The following is a 22168-nucleotide window of genomic DNA, read 5'->3' as shown; positions in this document are numbered from 1 at the left end:
TGGCTGGCTTTACCCAACTTCTGAGAGTTGGGGTGCATCAGTCCACTAAAAAAATACACATTTGAAGCTCTAGTTGCTATCAAAACAGACAGTGTCCTGAGGTGTGTATTATTGTAGCATAAAGGTCTGTTTACACTTCACACCAAGAACAATGATTATAAAATCGATAAAGATAAGCATAACGATAACTATATTAGCATCCACACCAGCACACAATATTGTTCTGTTTATTATTGGCACGTGCTGCAGTTTTGTCATCTGCCGCTTTACATGCTTGAGCTCTTTATAGCGAGATGGATTCTGATTGGCTGCCAGTGTTCTTATCATTCATCAGAAGGAAAAAAATTATTCTGAAAGTGATTACAATGATATAATTTCTCTGTGCTGTTATCGTTATAGTTGTGGTGTGGACTCTGCTATTCTTTTACATTTAGAATGATGTGTAGAACTATATCTTTATCATTATCATTATAGTGAATTTATGGGACAGTTAATGTCAGTTTTTGTTGCTGATTTGAAATTTATTTAAATGTAAGCATGGCGAGCAGTTTTTGAGATTACAGATTTCCTCATCCAAATAGATAGGTCTTGGATGCCTGAAATAGCTGACCGAAGGTGTTGGAAATATGGTCGCCGAAATGTGGTCGCCTTTAGTTTTTCTCCAAAGTGAGCCCAAAGATCATATGTCTGGCCAAACTAGCAATGGAGGGACTCAAGTTTCCCTTCTCAGACTTAATAAATTACTTATAGAAATAATAGTGAAGTTAAATTGGTGGAGGGATGACTGTTAATATAGAGAAGTTTGAGTAATATTCACAGTAATATTGTGAAATATTATTACAATTTAAAATAAGTGTTTTCTATTTGAATATATTTTAAAATGTAATTTATTCCTGTGATCAAAGCTGAATTTTCAGCATCATTACTGATGATGTAACAGTCTTTACTATTTGATCAATTTAATGCATCCTCGCTGAATAAAAGTATTTGATTCTTTCAAAAAATAACTTTGGAATGGTTAGTGATATGATTGGCACGATTAAATGCGTATGCTTCTGCAGAACTGTTTTTTGAGCTCCACTCTGATCAGACTGATCTGCTTGAAATGTACATACATAATAAATCGACCACAATCATCACGTCCTCACAGTTAGTTGGAATCACAGGTGTTAGTGAGGAACCTGCATCTGAAACTACTTCACACAGTGTCCTGTCCTACAATTTAATTGTTCCACACATGCAGATGTAGGTCAGATCAAGTGTTTTCCAGCTGCAAAAGTAATCCATAATGAATGCGTTCTCCTCCTCTCATTGTCCTGATTTATCTAAGCAGACAATTTTATGTTAATTTCTGATGTTTGTAGGACATCAAGCAATTATCCCTCGGTGGCTTTAACAGAAGGTAGAGAGGGAGGACAATTCTCCTCAGCATATTTCATCTGACGTGACTTGGGACGAGTTACCTCATATTCCTGTGAGAAGCGTAGGCTGTCGTTGGCTTTCAGCCGCTCAATGTGGTCAGCCAAAGCACAGACAGAAACTGGAGGGTGTTCCCGCATTCCTACAGGGAAAAAGAAAGGATGAACTAATAGCAGAGATTTCTATTGGCTTGTTTTGTTTTGCTTGGCTGAACTGTGGGAAACAAACACACTTAGGTTCATACAGTTTTTAGGCTTTTGGAAGATGAGAAAACGGGCGCACATGGAAACAACCCAAAGCATGAGAGAAATAGAAGGCAAAGGAGAAAGCACAAAGCTTCTAGCACCATGCTATGTGCTTAGGCTAGCGGCAGTGATGTAAGCAGTGAACGGACATGCTCATTGGCTGACATGAACTGCATCTGGGTCAATAGCAAGGTGGCGTAAGCTGTCCTGTACAATCAAAATGGCATGTAAATGACATCTGCTTTTTACACAGAAGGACTACAACCTGAGCACACATTAAAAAACACTGACTGTTTTCCCGTGTTTGAGACGGACGGCCTGTGGAGAGGACGTGAGAGATGGGGACGCTTTATCTGAGAGCAGCCAGAGTGGTGGAGGGGGCGTGGCTTTGGATTCGATGGACAGGTGGGAGGAGCATTTAAAATGAAGGAAGTGAAAGTTCACACAGGAACGAAAGAGCAAAACTAACTTGAAGTGCTGGGGCAGCTGAAGGCACTGGAACCTGCAGAAAGAAGATGAGGAGGGACTGTGAAATATGTCACTGACAGAAGTGAGAGGAAGAGAGGAGAGAAAGAGGAAAGGAGACAGAGGATGTACAGAAAGAGCAAGAGAGACTGCAATGATGAGCAAAAGACATGAAATGGCTTCCCCAACAAATTTAACTTCCGTAATATGACAAATTTCTGAGTGAAACAGAATATTTAGTGTAAGTAATATAGGGAGGGGCATTTTGATTGGATTATAAGAAGCTGGCTGAGAAATTACTGGTTAATATTATTTTTTCCCTTCCATTCAATTTGGTTACATTAGCAAAAAAGTAATGTAATTGAAAATGTAAATCATACATAAGACATTTCTAGACCACCATTCAAAAGTTTGGGGTCGGTAACATTTTTGTAATGTTATTGAAAGAAGTTGCTCACCAAGGCTGCATATACTTGATCAAAAATACAGCAAAAACAGTAATAATGTGAAATATTATTATTATTTAAAGGGTTAGTTCACCCAAAAATGAAAATTCTGTCATTTATTACTCACCCTTGTGTCATTTCACATTCATAAGACCATAATACATCTTCAGAACACAAATTAAGATCTTTTTGATGAAGTCTGAGAGGTTTCTGTCCCTCCATAGAGATTCATCACAACTAACACTCCAAGGTCCAGAAAGGTAGGAAAGACATTATTAAAGTACTCCATGTAACTCCAGTGGCTTAAACTCAATTTTATGAAGCAACGTGAGTCCTTTGTTTGTGCAAAAAAAAAAAATAAATACAAAAAAATAAATAAAAAAATTTACCACTTTATTTACAAAATAATACTATCCAAAGCATGTTCATGCAACAATGTCAGCTCTCACATGAACACAAAATGCATGTGTCGTGATGCTCTCGTGAACGCATGTTGTAGATCAATATTTTTGTAAGTAAAGTGGTGAACTCTTTTTTTTTTTGCTTCATAAAATTGAGGTTAAACCACGGGAGTCACATGGACCTTTCCTACCTTTCTGGACCTTGAAAGTGGTAGTTGCGTTGGATCTCTATGGAGGGACAGAAACTTCTCAGACTTCATCAGAAAGATCTTAATTTGTGTTCCGAAGATGAACGAAGATCTCACAGATGTGAACTAACCCTTTAAAATAACTGTTTTCTATGTGGATATATCTTAAAATCTAATTTATGTCTTTATTTCAGCATCACTACTTAAGTCTTCAGTGTCACATGATCCTTCAGAAATCATTCTAATATGCTGATTTGCTGCAGTTGTGCTGCTTCATATTTTTGTGGAAATTTTTTTTTTTTTTTTTTTTTTTAGGATTCTTTGATGAATAGAAAGTTTAAAAAAACAGCATTTGAAATAGAAATATTTTGTAACATTTAAATGTCTTTACTGTCACTTTTGATCAATTTAATGCATCTTTGCTGAATCAAAGTATTAATTTCATTTTTAAAAAATGTACGAACCCTTACTATCTCTTGAACGGTAGAGTAAATAAGGTAAATGTTGATTTTATGTCATCCTATAGAGACACTGAGGCCCTTTGGACTATTACAGGAGCAGCTCATCTTCTCTGGGCCACATCAACCTTCCAAAATCTCTGCAACCTCATGTCTGAAAGGAACTGTCTTCCTTTAGTTCGCATTAAAACTCTCAGTTCAGAAGTCAAGAACTGTTTGGATTTCAGCATGTCAACACAACAGGATGTTTAAATGGCACCTTGTGTATCACATTATTCACTCTTACAGCACCTTCCAAAGTATGTGCGTGGCGCTGGAATATAGTTTGCCCGTCAAGGATATCTTTTCAAACAGTTTGCCTGAAATGTCAAACATGTAGCTACACAACAAACACTCTTTATCTGTGAGGTAAGCCATTTTTACATTTTCAAAGTGTCCTAAAGCTTTTTTAAACATAAATGCTGAACTTTCACAAGTAAATAAACAACAACACTAGTTGCCCGGTTCCTCATTTGAAGATTCGCAAGCAAGGAAAATCAATTTTTATGGCAGGGAAGTTGACATGAATATTTCTCCCAGTTTCGCCATGAGAAAGATCATGCATCAGTCGAGCGTGCGCTTGCAGCACAACAATCTGACATAAGAACATGAGTCACTTTGCAACTGAAGCAAAAGCAGATTCTTATTGAAGTCAGCAAAATGTCTGAGCATTCGGAAATTTCCCCTGAGAGGGAGAAGAAAAAAAAAAAAACAGAAAGAGACAGAGGAAAAAGTGCAAAATATGGATGGGAAGAAGTGAGAAAGAGAAAGATTTTCTCCTGGGAATCATCCTGCTTAATTTTTCCATCAAGTTCAAAGCTCAGAATGGAGGAATATGATCTGATGCCACTGTGTGTGTGTGTGTGTTTGAGATTAGCTTGCAGGTTCTGCTCCTCAGTGTGTGTCCTTCACCTGACAGTGCGGCTCTGTGAATAATGTTTTGTCTTCACACCGAAGCTCCAGCTGAACCTCACATTCATAAATCCAGGGAGCATTTCTGTCTCTCTTTCTGAGATCTACATCCAAACAACCCCAAACTGATTTGTTTTGAAAAGAAACTTTTCCTCTGTTGCAAAATCTAGAGAGCATTTTAAAGCATCACAGAAGTGCCGTTCCAAAAAGTGGATAGTATAATGATGCTGCTTTCCAACCTGGTTCTGAGGCAGTACTGCATGCATCCTTAAAGGATTTCAGCATATAAGATGATAGACGAAATTTCCATGATAGTACATTCAGCACAGAAAAGTATGCATGAAATAGTTCAATCTCATTAAAAATTAATTTAATAGTATTTTGCTATTTTTGTGGGTGCTGTATTGCCTACTGCTTCATGGAGAATGTTAGCTTAGAACTCGGCTGACAAGAAACTCTACACTGTAAAAAAAATGTAATTTTTACAGAAAAAGACTATAAACTGCAAGTTACCTAACCCACTATGGAAAAAACAGTATTAAAAGAGATCGCCTATAGAGGCAAAGGCATAGCTTGAAGATGCCTTGATTTCACGGAATCATGGGAGGTGTTGTCTTCACGTCTAGAGCCGATGGAAAAGAATCCGACAGGGCTCGGACAGAACTCATATTCATGGATGAGCTAATGTATTACAGATTAATTAGCATTACTGTAGTATAAAGCAGGGTGTGACTGAAATCTGTTGGAATGGAACGAGGCCGCTGGAACAATGAAGCTAATGAGAGATAAGCACAACACGTGGCACGGCTCAAAAGCAGTGGAGCTTTTAAAATTGTCGCAGACGAGCGCTTCCGCTTCTTCCGGTCATGAGTATGTGCAGTAACGAAGCGATGTTTTATCATATTAGATACATTTGTGTGTTTAAAGTTATTATAATGCTACTCTGGAAATCAAGAAAATGAGATTTAAACAGTAAGACTTACTGTGTTGAGCTATATAACAATGATTAGTTTTCTGTCAATGAATGTATCCAAACAGTTGCTCATCTGTCTAAAAAAAAAACATATTTTTGGTGTTTCCATGGCTTCTACAAAACAAAACCGGAAATCAAGGGTAACGCCGGTATGATGTCATTGATAGGTGATGCATGGACATGGTGCGTATCCTGGTTAAAATTGCTTATTTCTCTGGATTTAAACATTCTTGGAAACATTTTGAATAATATAAGTACACAAGTCAACAAAATATATAACACTGTTCTAGTGGTTTTTTTATATTGTAATCCAAAAATCTTACATATTGTGCCTTTAACTTATGTAATTTGACAGTAAAATACTGTAAAAATTATGGGTTTGCAAGTAAAAACATAAATTTTTGGTATAAATTACAGTGAAAAACAGTAAAAGGACATTCCCAGAAGTCCCTGCATGACACAGGACATGATTATTATTTATTTAAATACTTTTGTTTCATTTATTTTTGTTATCAGTAATGCACATTAGGGTGTTTCGTGTTTCATTTTCTATTATTTACTGAATGTCTGAACGTCATTATTTTAGCATCATGTGTGTTACCCTTATGTTGTGAATGATCCTGTCCACAGTCTAGTGTTGTTTTAGTATCACTGAAATTCTATTATAATTGTTTTAAATATTTTGAAATAGTTTTTATGTTTGCATTTTCTTTTTTCATTTTTCATATCACTTAATAACATTTACAGTTGTAAGTTTTAAAAATGCAGGCACCAATATGCCATCCTGTGATACTGGAAACATTGATGATCACTGATGTTTTACTATGAATTTCTGGCAATCACATCTGCTGTTTTTTCCTGCAAATTTAACAGGATATTTTTTAAGTGTATTGGATTAATTTGCGAGTCACGTAAAGTATCTCATGCGCTTTGTTTTCAAGAATGACTACACAGTTGGCAGGAAAAGTCATTATGCCTTAGAACACACATTTTTGTGTTTATAAATGTGATGAGCTGTTTGTAACTCATTTGCTCGGTATTAAAACAAAAGAAGTCCATGTAAAGTCTCTCTCATGATGAGTGTGGTGACGTACCTTGTGTCTGGTAGTTGAGCCTCCTCATTTCCACCGGGTCAGAGGAATGGGCCAGTAAGTGATCTTTAACTCCAGCTGAGTGCTCATCTTTAGCCGAGGGAGAGGAGCGCTTCCTGTGCAGCCAGGAAATGACATCAAACATGAGCGTACGTACACACCGCGATCATGTGGATGTGTAAATATGCAATATATTTCCTGTGTTAGTATCTGTTAGGAGAACATCAGCACTAATCTGAGCTCAATTAAACTCTCAGATTGCCTCGCATTAAACACCAAACACAAACTAGCGTTTATTGTTGGATCAAAGAGAACCGCTCGATACCCACCTCTCCTGTTTGCTGCATCCCACAGAAAGAGATGGAAAAGAGAAGGGAAAAAAGAGAAAATGTCACAGGAAGAAAACCTGCACAGACAGTGCAGTGTGTAGGGTGAATTTGTCAGAAATGTGGAAATGCCATTGCTACTAATGAGCTCCGATTCTAGCTGACATTTGCAAAATGAGTTTTCTTTTCACTCAATAGACATCTAACTTGAACCCTGGGCATTTGATTCTCTTACATTGTTCAATAAGACCGACTGAATTTGACTATAATTGAGAAGAGGGGTACGTTTTTATCTGTAACTTGGGAAGATCAGATTTTGGTAGGTGTGCTATCATGACTTTTTCCATTGTGTGAGGGAAAATATCATTTCTGCAGTCTAGTTCAAAAAATAAATGACTATTATTTAATCATTAAAGCTCTGTGAAAGTATCCAGAAAAAGAGTGTCCTAAGACACACTTAAATTGCTGACTGTCATACTGAAATAAGATTTCTTGACTTTTCGATTTTCTACTCTTACAGTGAGTCAGCAACGTTTCTTTGAGAGACCGGCTATTTATACCTGACAGGAGGAAGTACAGTAAACTCACTGTGTTTGCTACGCATGGCGAAAAAGAAAATATGGTCACTTAAGCAGAATGTGAAAAATATGCTTCTGATCTCAGTGCAGGATGACTGATTGCATTTTTCTTGGAAATGCACCAGTAAAGTAATTGTACTTCTGTATAAAAAAGCAGGTGGCTTCCGTACCTCTTGAAGAGCAGGATGGCAATGACGATGATGATGATGAGGACGACGGCCAGCACTGGTCCCATAACCCACAGCATTTCTGGGTCCTCAACGTGACGGGACATCCCGCTGTGGAGCTTCACCATCATGGGATCAGAGTAAGGACTCACTGTGAACATCTTATGAGACAGAAAGAAAGAAGGAGAAAGGAAATACTTAAAAGATCAAAAGTTTAGGCACAGCTACTTATTCTTTATTATGACTATTTTCCACATTCCAAATAATAGTAAAGTCATCAAAAAATGTTTAGTAAGTGTTTTAAAAATATGTTTAAGTAAATGTTTTTATTTGAAAAATTTTCAATTTTACATTGATTTACTTAATTGTTAAACTCATCTAAGCATAAATAAATATATAAAATACAGTTTTTTTTTTAAATAAATAAATAATAGTTTTGTAAAGAAACTATTTGTAAAGAACATATCACTGAAAAAAATTGGTGGAGAAACAATTTTCACTCAGAAATAGCTTCTAAATTTCACAACAAAGTGCAAAGAAAGGCAAAGTAACACATTTAAATAGATGTTTAGTGACCACATACGAACTATCAAGAGATTTTTTAGAAAAACTATTGAAGGGTGTTTGAGAAAGCTTTGAAAGCTTTTGAAAGCTTTCAACTCTTCAAAGTAACACAGAAGTCAGCCTCCTTCCACAAACGCTGGCAACTAATCGTCTTAGTAACACCTTTTAGACATCACAGCAGGGTGCGCGGGAGAAAGAGGGATGGAAACAGGAAGATAGAGGGAGAGTGAGAGTGAGAGAAAGGGCTGAGGGAGGGGTAACCTCTTCCATCCCACTGAGAACCGGAGGATACGCATCATCAAGCAAATCCCATCAGTGCTACACCACCTGCATTCCCTCCGGAAGTGACACCAGGTACCACAGAAGCCATCGCGGCCCAGAACACATTTATAGCAGCGCAGCATCAACACAGAGACTCAGAGGAGCCTGAACTCTTAAAGGAAACGTTCACCCAAAAATGAAGATTGTGTCATCATTTACATTTCTCAAAATATCTTCTTTTATGTTCTGCAGAAGAAAGTCATACAGCAAAAAAAATGATTTTTGTACTTAGTATTGTCTTGTTTTCAATTACAAATATCTAAAAATCATTAGAGTCGGCCTGAAACGGATGTTGCGATAGTCTTTTCTTCCCTATTGTGATTCAATAGGCTTCTCGAAGAATAAAAAATTTAGGATGGGACTTGATTTTGTCCATGGGGAATTGACTGGATGTTTAGATTGTTGATTTAGCTTGTGGTTTGCCATTGGTCAATCTCATGTGTGTGACAGATTACTCCGCCCAGTCTCTTGTTTTTCTTATGAATTAAATTTATTTCTGACCCCACTGACAGATGATTTCTGGGGGTTTGGGTGGGCTATACGTCCCCCCCACAGAGGTCGATCCACCCTGGCTCCCTGAACAGCTGGCTCCTCCCTGGTCACCTCTACTGCCAGACACTGCCCTGGAGGATCCCTAGCCTGCCGGCACTGCCCTGCAGGATCCCTAGCCTGCCCTGGTCACCTACCCATCTCCTACCACGACCCCAGGGTGCCCACCATCCCTCCACGGTTAGACTTTCTACAGTGCGAGGACGCACCTTCCGGCATAACCTGATATTGCTGAGTTCAACATGTTCCTGGGTCAACATTTTTGTTGATCCTGGAACAACATTCAAATCAACCAATCAGATTTGAGGGACAAGTTTACAGATTATGTCAAGTTTAGGCTTAAAATCATGAATTGGTGTTCTACATCAGTGTTATTCATCTATCATTTCCCTTTGATTTTTGGGATAACTTATGGGTAGGGTTAGGTTTAGGGGTAGGAATAGGGTTAAGACTAAATTTTTAGACCAGAATGTTGTTCCAGGATCAACAAAATTTCCTTTGTTGTTCGCTTCATATCAGCCACACACCGTGACAATTAGTAAATGATGATAGAAATTTCATTTTTGAACAAACTTTCATTCACAATCTGAGAGGAACCAGGTACTTCCATTGATATTTCAGAAAAAAACTGTCATATCTAATTTGACAAGGCTGTGGGGAATACTCAAAGGGAATTTTTATTTCTTTGTAGTTGCTCTTGCATTCATTTTTTTAAATGCATAAAAACAGATGAAAATAAGTCAATAGTTGAGATACAGTAAGTAGCAGCTCAGACCATTTACTCATAGAACTTGATAGTTGTACAAATTTCTATTTTTTAAGCTACAGACCAATCTGAACACAGATTGAGACACAAAGAGCTCTTCTGAAATTCTAGGATGCATGTGAGATTTTCCATTTAATTTAAGATGAGGAACTAGAGAAATTAAACTGAGCTCATTTGTTTTTTTCTTGTCAAAGTAGAAATAAATAAAACAATTTGGAAATGATTGGCTAAATGATTGACATCTATAAACAAAACAGTACAACAAATTGAACTGTTTTTGAATGTGTTAAATTAAATACAGCATCCTCTCTAGACACGCATAATGCAGACTTTATATTTAAACAGCAGTCTTTACTGGTTAAATATTCGCAGACAATAGCAGACACTAGTTACGCTTTAAAAGTAGGGTAAGCAATTTGTTTTAAAAACACTTTTTGTTATACTGCATTGAAACATCCTGATAGAAATCAATAATAGAAATGGTCTACATATTTAAAAAATGTACATATATCTTCTGTGGAAGTCTCATAACCAAATGCATTTGGTCCGACAGTCAACATATGTATTTCCATACCCCGCGCACCTGCTTACGCAGACATCACATGTCATCAGAGCATTCTGTAAGACTATGCAGAGATGTAGACAGACAGTCACTGAGTGCCACAAACAAACAGCTGCCACCTTTTACAGTTCCCCCAGAACCAAAACAACAAGCTTATGCTGCGATCAAGCTATTTTGTAACTATAATTACAGGAAGGCAACCCTTGATGTTCTACCTGGAGCTGTTCATAGACTCAGATTTATGCAATTCTATGTCAATACTATCAACGGCAAAATGAATCTGCAGCAATCAGGTGGTACAAGTCAGAGCTCTGTAAGTCATTTACATTCATTATTATTGTAATGTTATGCACTTTGAGACATGAGGTAATTTAATGTACAGATTCTGCTGTGCGCGTTCACAGTGTTTTGAAGGAGTGGCTTTGAAGGGAGGGTGGGATCTCATACTTTCGAAGCTAGCTTGCTATTGCTAGCCTCTCCGTAATTGCCTACTCTACCTTTAATGACTTAATTCCGCAATTCCAAATATCTCGCATCGCAAAAAAATCACAGGGCCGTAGATCTGCTGGGCTACTATCATCATCACCTCTGTCTCTCTGCAACAGGATTCAGAGAATCTTTTGAGAATTTGCATAACAGCAGAGTGAGAGAGCGTCTAAAAGCCCTGTGGGAATCTGTCAGTGGGAAACTTTCATAGTGATCAATTTAATCGGCACTACCTCAGACGGAAGCACATCCCACAGCGTGAGTAATGCATCTCTGAATGACTCCAACCACTATTTACTGATGCATATTCTTGTGTGTGTGTGTGTGTTTATTTCTCTTTCACCTCTTCTCCATCTCTTCATCTGTAACGCTTAGGTCTCTCCAGCATTAATGATACCATCTCTCTCTCTCTCTTCTGTCGTCACACTCTCTGCTGATCTGCCGCAGTCCTTCATGTGATGTCTCTTTCTCCTTCCTTTCTTTCATCTCCTCCTCCTCTAATCTGTTTTTCTTTAAAGTGCTGCGGTAGTTTTGCAGTCGACCTCTTTCATCCAATTTCACACTCGCTAGTCTGTTTGCCAGCCCACCACAGACTGTCTTTTCACAAGATCCTCTCCTCTTTTTTTCTTCTCTCCTCTATATTTCGCATCCCCTCTCATTCACTTTATCTTAACTGCTAGTTGGTCAGACTAGTTCTTAACATAATGACTGTGTTTATGCAACTGGCCACAGGGATCACCTGTGTGTGTGTGTACAGGTTTGGCTATAATTGTGAGGGCCAAATGTCCTCACTTATATTGTGAAATATTATGACAACCAACTAGTGAGGACATTTTACTGGTTCTCACTAGTTAAAAAGGCTTATAAATTGGCCAAAACGTACAAAGGTAGGATTAGGGTTTGGGGTTGGGCTAGGCGATAGAAAATAGCATTAACCAGATATCAAATCAATGGAAGTCTAAGCAATGTCCTCACTAATATATTGAAACAAACATTGTGTGTGTGTGTATGTGTGTGACTCACTGAGTCCCGGTCTTTCAGTGCTGCCAGTATAAACGTGCGGTACTGCTGCTGTCCAGGTAGAGGTTTGTTATAGAAGCCATTGTAAGTTTTCTCGTCTCCTAACACAAAGGTTTCTGGAAGATACTCCAACTTGGCAGCGATGTAAGGCCGCAGAAAGTCCTGAGTTTGTCTCCTTCTCCTCTTATTCACATCTGAGTCTCCATTACTCCCCAAAAGCTGATAAATCACAAAGAACACATCACATGAAACACATTAGTAAAGTGACAAACAAACGATGACAATGCATTGGGGAAAAAAACACCCACATGCATAAAACCACTGACATGAATGTTCATATACCCTCTTATACAAGTTTTAGGACTAGATGATATTAATTTCTCACTAAATGAACAGAAATAAGATTGATACTAAAATGATTAAAATAGATTAAATTAAAAGCACTAAATAAAAATCACATTAGCTTAATTTTTAAATAATTGCAAAATAATTGCAAAATATATATACACGCATGTACACCAACGTTCAAAATTTTTAGCAAGGATGCATTCATTTAATCAAGCGACAGACATGTATAATGTTACAAAAGATTTCTATTTCAAATAAATGCTGTTCTTGTGAACTTTTTATTCATCAAAGAATCCTGAAAAAGTATCACTGTTTCCACTAAAAAAGCAAATAAATGATCAAATAAATGCAGCTCTGGTGAGCAAAAGAGACTTTTCAAAAATATGAAAAAATCTTACCAACCCCAAACTTTTGAACGGTAGTGTATATATATATATATATATATATATATATATATATATATATATGGCCAGCACTACTTTAGGTCTTTTCTGATTGGCACTTTCAGTCCATGAAACAGCTGGACTGTGACCCAGAGGTCAGAGGTCGGGTATCAGCCTCAGGTGCTTCAGTCAGAGGCATCATTAATTCAAAATGACATACACACTGTCTCCAATTGCTTCATCTGACTCTTTATAGACCACTTCCTCTGTTTCTCTCTCTACTAACATAATAACCAACAGACTGCTGCTTCTTTAGTAAAGCACATTTGGTCGAGACTGAATCAAATCCAAGGCCACAGGATTGCAGCTGAACAAATGGGGTCTAGCGGCAAAGAGAATGAGGACTGCAGCGGGACAGCGGGTATAATATCAGTGCAGTGATAAACACCAGCACAACACGGGATACAATAATACACCTCTCATTTGACTCGGCAACGCTCATAAATAAGGGGCAACTCAGGGGAGAATGGCTGTGTGAAAACAGGCCGTTTCAAAACACTGGTGACACCAGTGTGATTTTTACAGCGCCGCTGTGTTTTGATATTCAGTAGGCAGCACCTGAAAAGTTTTGCCTATTTTGCAGACGATAGTTTATTGAGAGCAAGTAAACTCATGAGAAAGCAGAACCGTGTTGGAGCTCGAATGCTCAGTAGTAATAACAAAAAAGCAAAAATGCCAAGAGAAGCTTTTTAAGAGCCAACGAAATGCCTGTGTGTCTCAACAGCTGCAGCAGAGATGCAGAAAAAATGAGAAGGTAAAAAGAGGTGAAAAATAACAAGTGGAACAACAAATACTAACATACTGTGGAACACAGAGAAAAACACCATATATCACAGACCTCATGTATGACTGGTAACATGAATAAGGTAACAGAGTGTGAGATATATGTTTATGTTATTTGTATGTGATCATCACAAACACACACTCACCTCATCCAGATCCATATCCTCTGGGTTTTCCCAGCGGCGTAGAGTTGATGTAGTTACTGGTACCACCGCTATATAAAACCACCTAAGAGGAAAACATACACATGTTTCATTATAGAAATATCTATCTATCTAGGCTTGCTGCAATAGTTGGTGATGACGGTGTTTGGTGTCCAGCTGCAACACCGGTTACATCACTTGATCACCGCAGCACCGCCCCCCCACACCTTTTAATTTTAAAATCTGTAAAATTCCCATTCCTATTGAAGCTCAACTTCCATAGGAATTTACTGAAAATGCTTGCTCTTCTCTGCACCGTTATGAATGCCCGTGCAGCCGTGCACATTTTACTTTCATTTTCAAATTAGTGATTTAAAAGCGAGGTGCAAAAAGACTCTACCCCCAACCCCCGGTGATATTACCGGTGTTGTCACACGTCGATTAACCGGTGGGAAAATTTCCTCACCATCACAACTCTAGTTTAGTGTGTTTGCGAGTGTGATGAAACAGTGGCATTAGACCACTGATTGCATTTTTAAACAATTTTGTGACAGCTGTGCAGCCTGTGGATCATACAATGACTAAAACAAACACTTAAATCCCATGATTAACGGCTGAGTAATTCCCACGCTCTCATGCCAGGACTGAGCAAGAGTATTGTTTGATATGTGTGATGTCTATAATGTCTGATGTAACTGCCTCTAACAATCTCGCTTTGTCTTTGATGAGGAAGTATGTCTGGTAATTTCTAATTAAAGGACTTCTGAGCTGTCTTTGGTCAGAACCGATCCTGCGGGCAGCGTGGGTATTTTCAGCGTTCAGCCAGCTCAGACTGCACTGCATTAAGGCAAATCCAGCCCGCTGCAGTGAACTAAACCCATGTGAGATGACTCCTCTGAGCAGGGATGGGAAGTGTTTGAGTATTAACCTTGGCCTGAGTCTTGCTAAAGCACAACGCTCCAATATTTGCCCAAAGAGGAACAGGATTCTTGCATATGTGCACTGGCTGAACTCTGAGACTCCAGCAAACATTTCCTTGAGAGCCAACACACATCCTCTTTGGGTTGTTTTAAGATAAACAGTGAGGAATAAAAGCACTGTGATCGAGTGCTGTAGACTGCAGGCAGAAATGAAAATGGTTGCTTTTGCTTTGGTGTCAAAAGTCATTCAATGCAAAAGTAAACACTACTTTTTTATTATTTTTTTCTCTGATGATTGTCAAAGCACGTAATGCAGCCTATATGTGATGCACATCGTGTAAGAACTCTGCTTTTACTGATCATTGCTAACAAAGATTAGTCATCATCAACAGAGGGCATCTTTTTGCAAGGGGAAAACAAAAGCTGTTTTCCATAGTAACCCATTTATTCCCACTGGGAGAAAATGAAGAGACATTTCCACAATATTTGGATATTTTTATAAAGAAAAACAAATATAAAAGTTTTTTTGGGGGGGGGCATATGTAATGAAGTAAAAACAACAAAAAAAGTGAAAAAAGAAGCGAAAAAAACTGCTGTGGATACAAGCGACGAAATAGAAACCTGTGGAATCAGTAATCTCGACCGCAGCAGAATTTATTTTGCAGATTTAATTACAGGTAAAATACCTATCAATCATCATCAGCGCGCTGTTCCTGCAGTTACAATGGATGTATCATGTTGATAATAGCACTAAAAATAAACACTATATGTGTTGAAACGGTGCAGAGTGGTCAGAGTGCAGAGTTGTAAATGTATTTCAGTTGAACAAAGTGCTTTTCTTCATTTCATAAATTTATTTATGTATTCATAGCCTAGTAATGTCACATACCGTACTAAAACTCAGCTACTCTTCCCTCAGACACTTGATAAAAAATGAAAACCTGTTTTTTCCCCATTCTATATGACTACATAATAATTTTTATTTTATTAATATCAACAAAAATATATTTTCAACAAAAATATATTACTATCAAGATTTCTTTCTTTTTTCTTTTTTTGTCAATATCTTACACCCCCTACAACCCTATCATGACCACAGAAGTGTTGATGGCTACACAATATTCAATGACGATTTTTATTATGGCATTTCTTTGACTGACCTGACGAGGGCGCTGTTGTGCACTTTGGGCAGTGTGATGGTGAGTTTGCCGCCCTCCTCTGGGTCTTGTTTATGGTGGGTTGGTTTGGTGGTGAACAGGTCTGGGGCGGTGCGGATGGAGACCTGCTGCTGAAGTCCGCCAGCGCTGTTCCCTCGGCTCATCAGCACAAAGGAGTAATCAGTGTCCGGCTGCAGCCGTGTGATCAACTTCCTCTTCAGGTCACCCTGCACCTCAACGCTCTGCTGGTTATACAGGATCTGGCAGCAGGGGGAGCACAGGTTAACTCAATCACACAATGAGACTCAATTTACACTGCATTTTCTATTGCAGAATGACAGGGAAAAGGCACCTTGAAAGGCACTTGGGACTTGTAGGTTTCTGGCACCTCCCATGTGAGCAGGACAGAGGTCTTCATCACAGCTTTCACACCAAAGTTTTTAGTGAACTCTGTAGAGAAGGTGAGAATAAAAGAGTTACTGCATGTCACAGACTCCTCAGCCCATCTCTTTCCACACCGGCTCAGTGATCGGCAGAGGAACCGCATCACTGAGGAAAGAGACTGTGCTGATTAACATGCGGTTTGAGACAGCTGTTCATGATAACATCTTAACACCTACATCTCAAACCACACATCAAAAATCAAAGCCTACTATCTGCTCTCTGCATGTGGTTTATGCTATAGGGAAGCTGAGAAGTCAGAATGCGGAGAAATGAAAGAGACGCCATCTCAGCAGACAAATTTAAAGGGATAGTTCACCAAAAATGAATATCCTGTCATTATTTTTTGTGATGATGATTAATTGTCACACAAATATTTTCAGTGAATGATTTAATTGTCTGTTTTGCTCGTGTCACTATTAATGTGCAGTAAGCCTAATAATTATATATATATTTTTTAGATATTTTACTGGGAAACATGAATAAATAGGTCCATCTGTTTACTTTAATGCTGTGAATATATTATAATTATAATTAGTTGTCAATTTATAAAAAAAAACGAATTAATTACACTTTATTTCTGTAATTAATCGAGATTAATCGTGATTTAAAACATTGGAGTTTTTAATAATTTTATACTGTAATAATTTCAGAGTTACTCTCCAAATTAATGTAGAAACAACTTCGAAGCTTTACAAATCTTTTGTTTCGAATCAGTGGTTTGTAGTGTGTATCAAACTGTTGAAATCACGCCCCCCCCCCCGTGGTGAACCACTGAAATTTTAAAATACTTAAGACATAACGAAGCCTTGTTTACTGAAATCATGTGACTTTGGCAGTTTGATACATGCTTCGAAACAAAAGATTCGTAAAGCTACGAAGATTCATGAAGCACTGTTTTGAAATCGCCCATCACTAGATATTGTTGAATAAAGTCGTTATTTTGTTTTTTGGCGCACAAAAAATATTATCGTCGCATTAAGGTTGAACCACTGTAGTCACATGAACTGTTTTAAATATATCTTTAGTAGCTTTCTGGGCATTGAAACTGTTCATTATCTTGCTGGCAATGGAGGCCTCACTGAGCCATTGGATTTTATCAAAAATATCTTAATTTGTGTTCCGAAGATGAACAAAGGTCTTAACAACATCAAATAACCATGATCTGAAAATGTATTAATAATCATGACAAGCCTAGTTCAAAATTTTTATTACAATATTCTGGAGCACAAAAGGAAATGAAGGGATTGGGAACGGATGTTGTTGAGCTCCAAAAATAACACAAAGGTAGTCCATATGTTCCATGGAAGAAAGAAAGTCATACATGAAGGTGAAGTATCCCTTTAATGTTTCTAGCATATGATGAGCCGTATGTGGAGTTTTGCAGTGACTGCAGTTCACAAGCCATACGTCTCCAACCATCTGCTCTGTGTGAGAGTTTTTCAATGAATGTGTATATGAGACAAACTGACAAAAAGAGAAATGTGAGGTGGCAAGTGTGATGACTGTCTGGATCTATTTACAAAGTTAGTTGCAAAACAAAGAACATAATATGACAATCACACTTTACTTCCATAATGTAACACAATTTCGACAGAAAATGAATACTTTTTTTAGTTTAAAATCTTTTTGGGTGGGAACTGACATTATCCATCAGTATTTGAAAGCATTGAATCAAATCGTTCGAGTCAAATCAAATCAAATTGTTCGAGTTACTTCAAGATTTTGTCCTAACAGACTGTCCACAGCATCATGCGACAAGGCATTTTCTCAGCCGCTTGGCTCTATTTTTATCACACTGCACTGGGTAGCTCCTCCCACAGTGGAATCTCATTGGACCAAACATTAGCAAGGAAAAACCACAGATGAGATCACTGTAATGTTGGTGTTCCAAACAGCAATGAGATAAAACTACACTCACTAAAACTAAAACCATAAAACGAACATTAACTGAAATAAAATATATATATATATATTTTTTTTTTTTCAGTAGTATCCAAGAAATCTACATTGGCGGATGAACGCAGATGTTCAAAAACTGATAACGAAAATGGACTTCAATAAGAGCTCTAAAAAACAAAACAAAACAAAACAAAAAACTCACCAGGCATGGAGGTAGACATGGTTCTGCTCTGAATGCTGGGGCTTATCGGACCCCCTCCTTTCCCCGTGAACGCTCTCACTCTGATGTCATAGGTGGTGTCCGGCTGCAGACCCTGGATGGTCATTTGCGTCTCTGTGGTACCGTTGGTCTGGTTCTGATGGCTGTTGATGTCACGGTACACCACCACGTAGCGTACGATTTTCCCGTTCCTCTCGGGCAGAGGTGGGGGTTCCCAGGCCAGTTTGGTAGTGGTGGTCGTCAGGCCCACCACTCTGAGGTTTTGTGGGTAGCTGCTGGGGACGTCGTCCGGGGTGCTGATCTCTTTGCTGTACTCCTCCCCATTGCCTGCGCGGTTCTTGGCGCAGAGCTTGAAAATGTAGGTGGCGCCCTTGTGCAGGCCAGTGACGGTGAAGTGGTCGTCGGTGCGTTTGAAGTCACGGGTGGTGTAGGTCTCCTCCTCTTCACGCTTGTAGCGGAGTCTGTAGCCCATCAGTTCACCCACCATCTCTTTAGGGGGCTGCCACTGGATCAGAGCTGTGTTCCCGATGGTGGTGCTAATGATCATGGTGGGCTTGCCTGGAACTACAGGTGACAGAGATGCAAGATATCATTTTGTCAGTCATGGTTAATACTGAGTAAACAGTTTTATTTCAGTAACTAAGGTATTTTGGTGTAGGGCTGCATGAGAATAGATATTGTGATATGACAGTGTTTCAGTGTCAGACTCGTTTTGTTAATTTACTTTGAATCAAGCCACTCTGAGATGCTGAAAACAGTGTTATTTTAGTATCACTGATATTCTATTATAGTTTTTGTTAATATTGTTAGATTTAATTTTTAATTTTTTAATTTTAATTTTATTGTGTTTTTGTCATTCAAGTAATATATATATATATATATATATATATATATATATATATATATATATATATATATATATGCAGTGCTCAGTGTAATTGAGTACACCCCTTTGAAAAGTAACATTTTAAACAATATCTCAATGAACACAAAAACCATTTCCAAAATGTTGACAAGTTTAATATAACATCTGTTTAACTTATAACATGAAAGTAAGGTTAATAATATAACTTAGATTACACATTTTTCAGTTTTACTCAAATTAGGGTGATGCAAAAATGAGTACACCCCACAACAAATACAAACTAGTACTTTGTATGGCCTCTATGATTTTTAATGACAGCACCAAGTCTTCTAGGCATGGAAGTTGGCGACATTTTTGCAACATCTATCTTTTTCCATTCTTCAAGAATGACCTCTTTTAGAGACTGGATGCTGGATGGAGAGTGATGCTCAACTTGTCTCTTCCCCATAGGTGTTCGATTGGGTTCAGATCAGGATACATACTTGGCTACTGAATCACTTTCACCCTGTTCTTCTTCAGAAATCCAACAGTGTATGTTTAGGATCATTGTCATGTTGGAAAAGTGCACGACGACCAAGGGCACGGAGTGATGGTAGTATCTTCTCTTTCAGTATAGAGCAGTACATCTGTGAATTCATGATGCCATCAATGAATTGCAGCTCCCCGACACCAGCAGCACTCATGCAGCCTCACATAAAGACACTGCCACCACCATTTCACCACCATTTACAGTTTCACTGTAGGCACCATGCATTTTTTCTTTGTATTCCTCACCTTTGCGACACCATACAGTTTTGAAGCCATCAGTTCCAAAAACATTTATCTTGGTCTCATCACTCCAGAGTCCCAGTAGTCTTCATCTTTGTCAGCATCGGCCTTGGCAAACTCTATGTGGGCATTTTTTGTGCCTGGGCTTTAGAAGAGGCTTCTTTCATGGACGGCACCCATGCATGCCATTCCTCTGCAGTGTACGCCGTATTGTGTCATGGGAAATAGTCACCCCAGTTTGGCTTTCTATTTCTTTAGATAACTGCAGTGAACTTGCATGCCAATTTTCTTCCACCCTTCTCATCAGAAGACGCTCCTGTACTGATATAAATATGGACGACCTGGACGTCTCTGTGAGATGGTTGCAGTTCCATCTTTTTTAAATTGTTGTACCACTTTTTCTACAGTATTCTGACTGATAAGTAAAGCTTTGCTGATCTTCTTGTAGCCTTCACCTTTCTGGTGTAAAGAAATTATTTTCTTTCTCAGGTCTTGTGACATTTCTCTTCCATGTGGTGCCATTGCTGACAGCATGAATTGGGAAAGGGTTTTAACACCCTTTTATAGTCAACTGTCTACTGGACACCTGTGGTTGAATTCTTGTTAAATTAGACATTTGTAGTCTAAAATTTAGCTTTGCTCCAAAGACTTTCAGTGGGGTGTACTCATTTTTGCATCACCCTAATTTTGAGTTAAACAGATGTTAGATAAAACTTAGTCTTGTCAACATTTTGGAAATTGTTTTTGTGTTCATTGAGATATTGTTTAAAATGTTACTTTTCAAAGGGGGTGTACTCATTTACGCTGAGCACTGTGTATGTATATCACAAATCACCAAAATAAAAGTTTGATGGTTTAACTTAGTGGTTCTCAACCTGTGGCCTGTCACGAATACAAATGCGGCCCACAATATGCTGACCGTATTTAAAAAATAAATTTCAGTTTCACAATTTATTTTTATTTTTAAATTAAATTAAAATGGATTAAAAGAATATAAGTTTGAACTATAATGTCTTTTGTCATATAAAATCATTTTGGTGATAATATATTATTTTCAGACCTACTATATACTGAGTACTCAGTTAACGAACATTTACAAGCGCACGCTTTGGCAGAATTCCAATAGTAGACATTATTTTTGTAAATTTAGAGATCAAAATGGACAAATTTGTTATTAGAGGTGAAAAACAAAATGAAGAACATACCAATGAAGGAACACATTGCAAACAAGAAGAGTCGTAACATCAGCAGCTACGGTAAGAAGAATTGAAGAATCAGTTTGCTGTTAATGAGTGAGATGGGCAGCCTTTGTTTGCTCTGTAGTAAAGTATGCAAAACCTACAATGTCAAAAGACATGTGAATTCGATGTGTTTGTTTGATGTACTTATATTTTAAATTGATAAAAATAACCGCATTGGCGAACCCGCGGCTGCTGGAGGATGCTGCGCGAGGGATTGCGACGTGACAGAATGCTTGATATCGTCAGAGAATGTAGAATTGATTGGAAGATTAGATGGGCTCGTTCCTCCCTAAATTACGTTTAGGAACTTCACTTATTGATCAAGAGAGTTTCACTTTGATATGAAGAAGTCACACTGCTAGTCATTTCAACACACTGTGAAACAAAATTTCTTCAAAGTTCTTAAAGTATTTGTTGATTTTGCAGAGTGTGACAGAAATAAAATACTGTATATGCCACCACAAAACACCACCTCTTCTGTGTGTGCAAAATCTAGGTATAATAATAATATTATCTGCTAATACAATAACATTAAATCTGATTGGTTTTCATTTGTGACGTCATATGTAAATGATATGCAGTCCTGAGACTTGCACTTGGACCATAGTGCGGCCCACAGGGAAAAAAAGGTTGAGAACCACTGGTTTGAAAATGAAGAAATTATATGCCAATTTTTTTTCAACTAATATTGCACAGCCCGTTTTTGGTGTAAAGTATGGCCACCCTATTTCATTCTGTAAGGCACTACATGGATAAATCCCCTCTTACCCTAGAAAAAGAATGATGTGAATAAATTTCCACTTCTATTTAATCTACAATACCTCAGCCAGATTGTTCAGATGATGAAATGGGTGCTATAGTGATAGTGGAGGTTACTGTGAGGCCATCGTGGCCTGGAGGTTTGTGGTGTAACTTTTTACCTCTGAAAATACTAAATGCACAAACTCTAAACTTTCAATGA

The 22168-nt window shown here is 38.0% G+C and overlaps 1 protein-coding gene across 14 annotated transcripts in view; it reads right to left on the bottom strand.

The window, feature by feature from the left end:
- Positions 1-22168, bottom strand: part of ptprfa (protein tyrosine phosphatase receptor type Fa) — a 224367-nt gene that overhangs the window by 22589 nt on the left and 179610 nt on the right. For 5 of the 14 annotated variants that reach the window (XM_048200180.1, XM_048200191.1, XM_048200188.1 and 2 more), the window contains 10 exons: positions 18316-18897; positions 16123-16220; positions 15774-16030; positions 13697-13778; positions 11980-12195; positions 7712-7869; positions 6967-6978; positions 6641-6753; positions 2134-2166; positions 1464-1561 (listed from right to left, as the gene is read on the bottom strand). In XM_048200180.1, coding sequence (XP_048056137.1) covers positions 1464-1561; positions 2134-2166; positions 6641-6753; positions 6967-6978; positions 7712-7869; positions 11980-12195; positions 13697-13778; positions 15774-16030; positions 16123-16220; positions 18316-18897 — 1649 coding nt within the window. The remainder of the gene's footprint in view (positions 1-1463; positions 1562-2133; positions 2167-6640; positions 6754-6966; positions 6979-7711; positions 7870-11979; positions 12196-13696; positions 13779-15773; positions 16031-16122; positions 16221-18315; positions 18898-22168) is intronic. The other 9 variants (XM_048200181.1, XM_048200192.1, XM_048200189.1 and 6 more) reach the window with 3 other exon arrangements.

Source organism: Megalobrama amblycephala, linkage group LG8, assembly GCF_018812025.1.
Source record: "Megalobrama amblycephala isolate DHTTF-2021 linkage group LG8, ASM1881202v1, whole genome shotgun sequence".
NCBI lineage: Eukaryota > Metazoa > Chordata > Actinopteri > Cypriniformes > Xenocyprididae > Megalobrama > Megalobrama amblycephala.
This window is presented reverse-complemented; position numbering and strand designations above follow the sequence as displayed.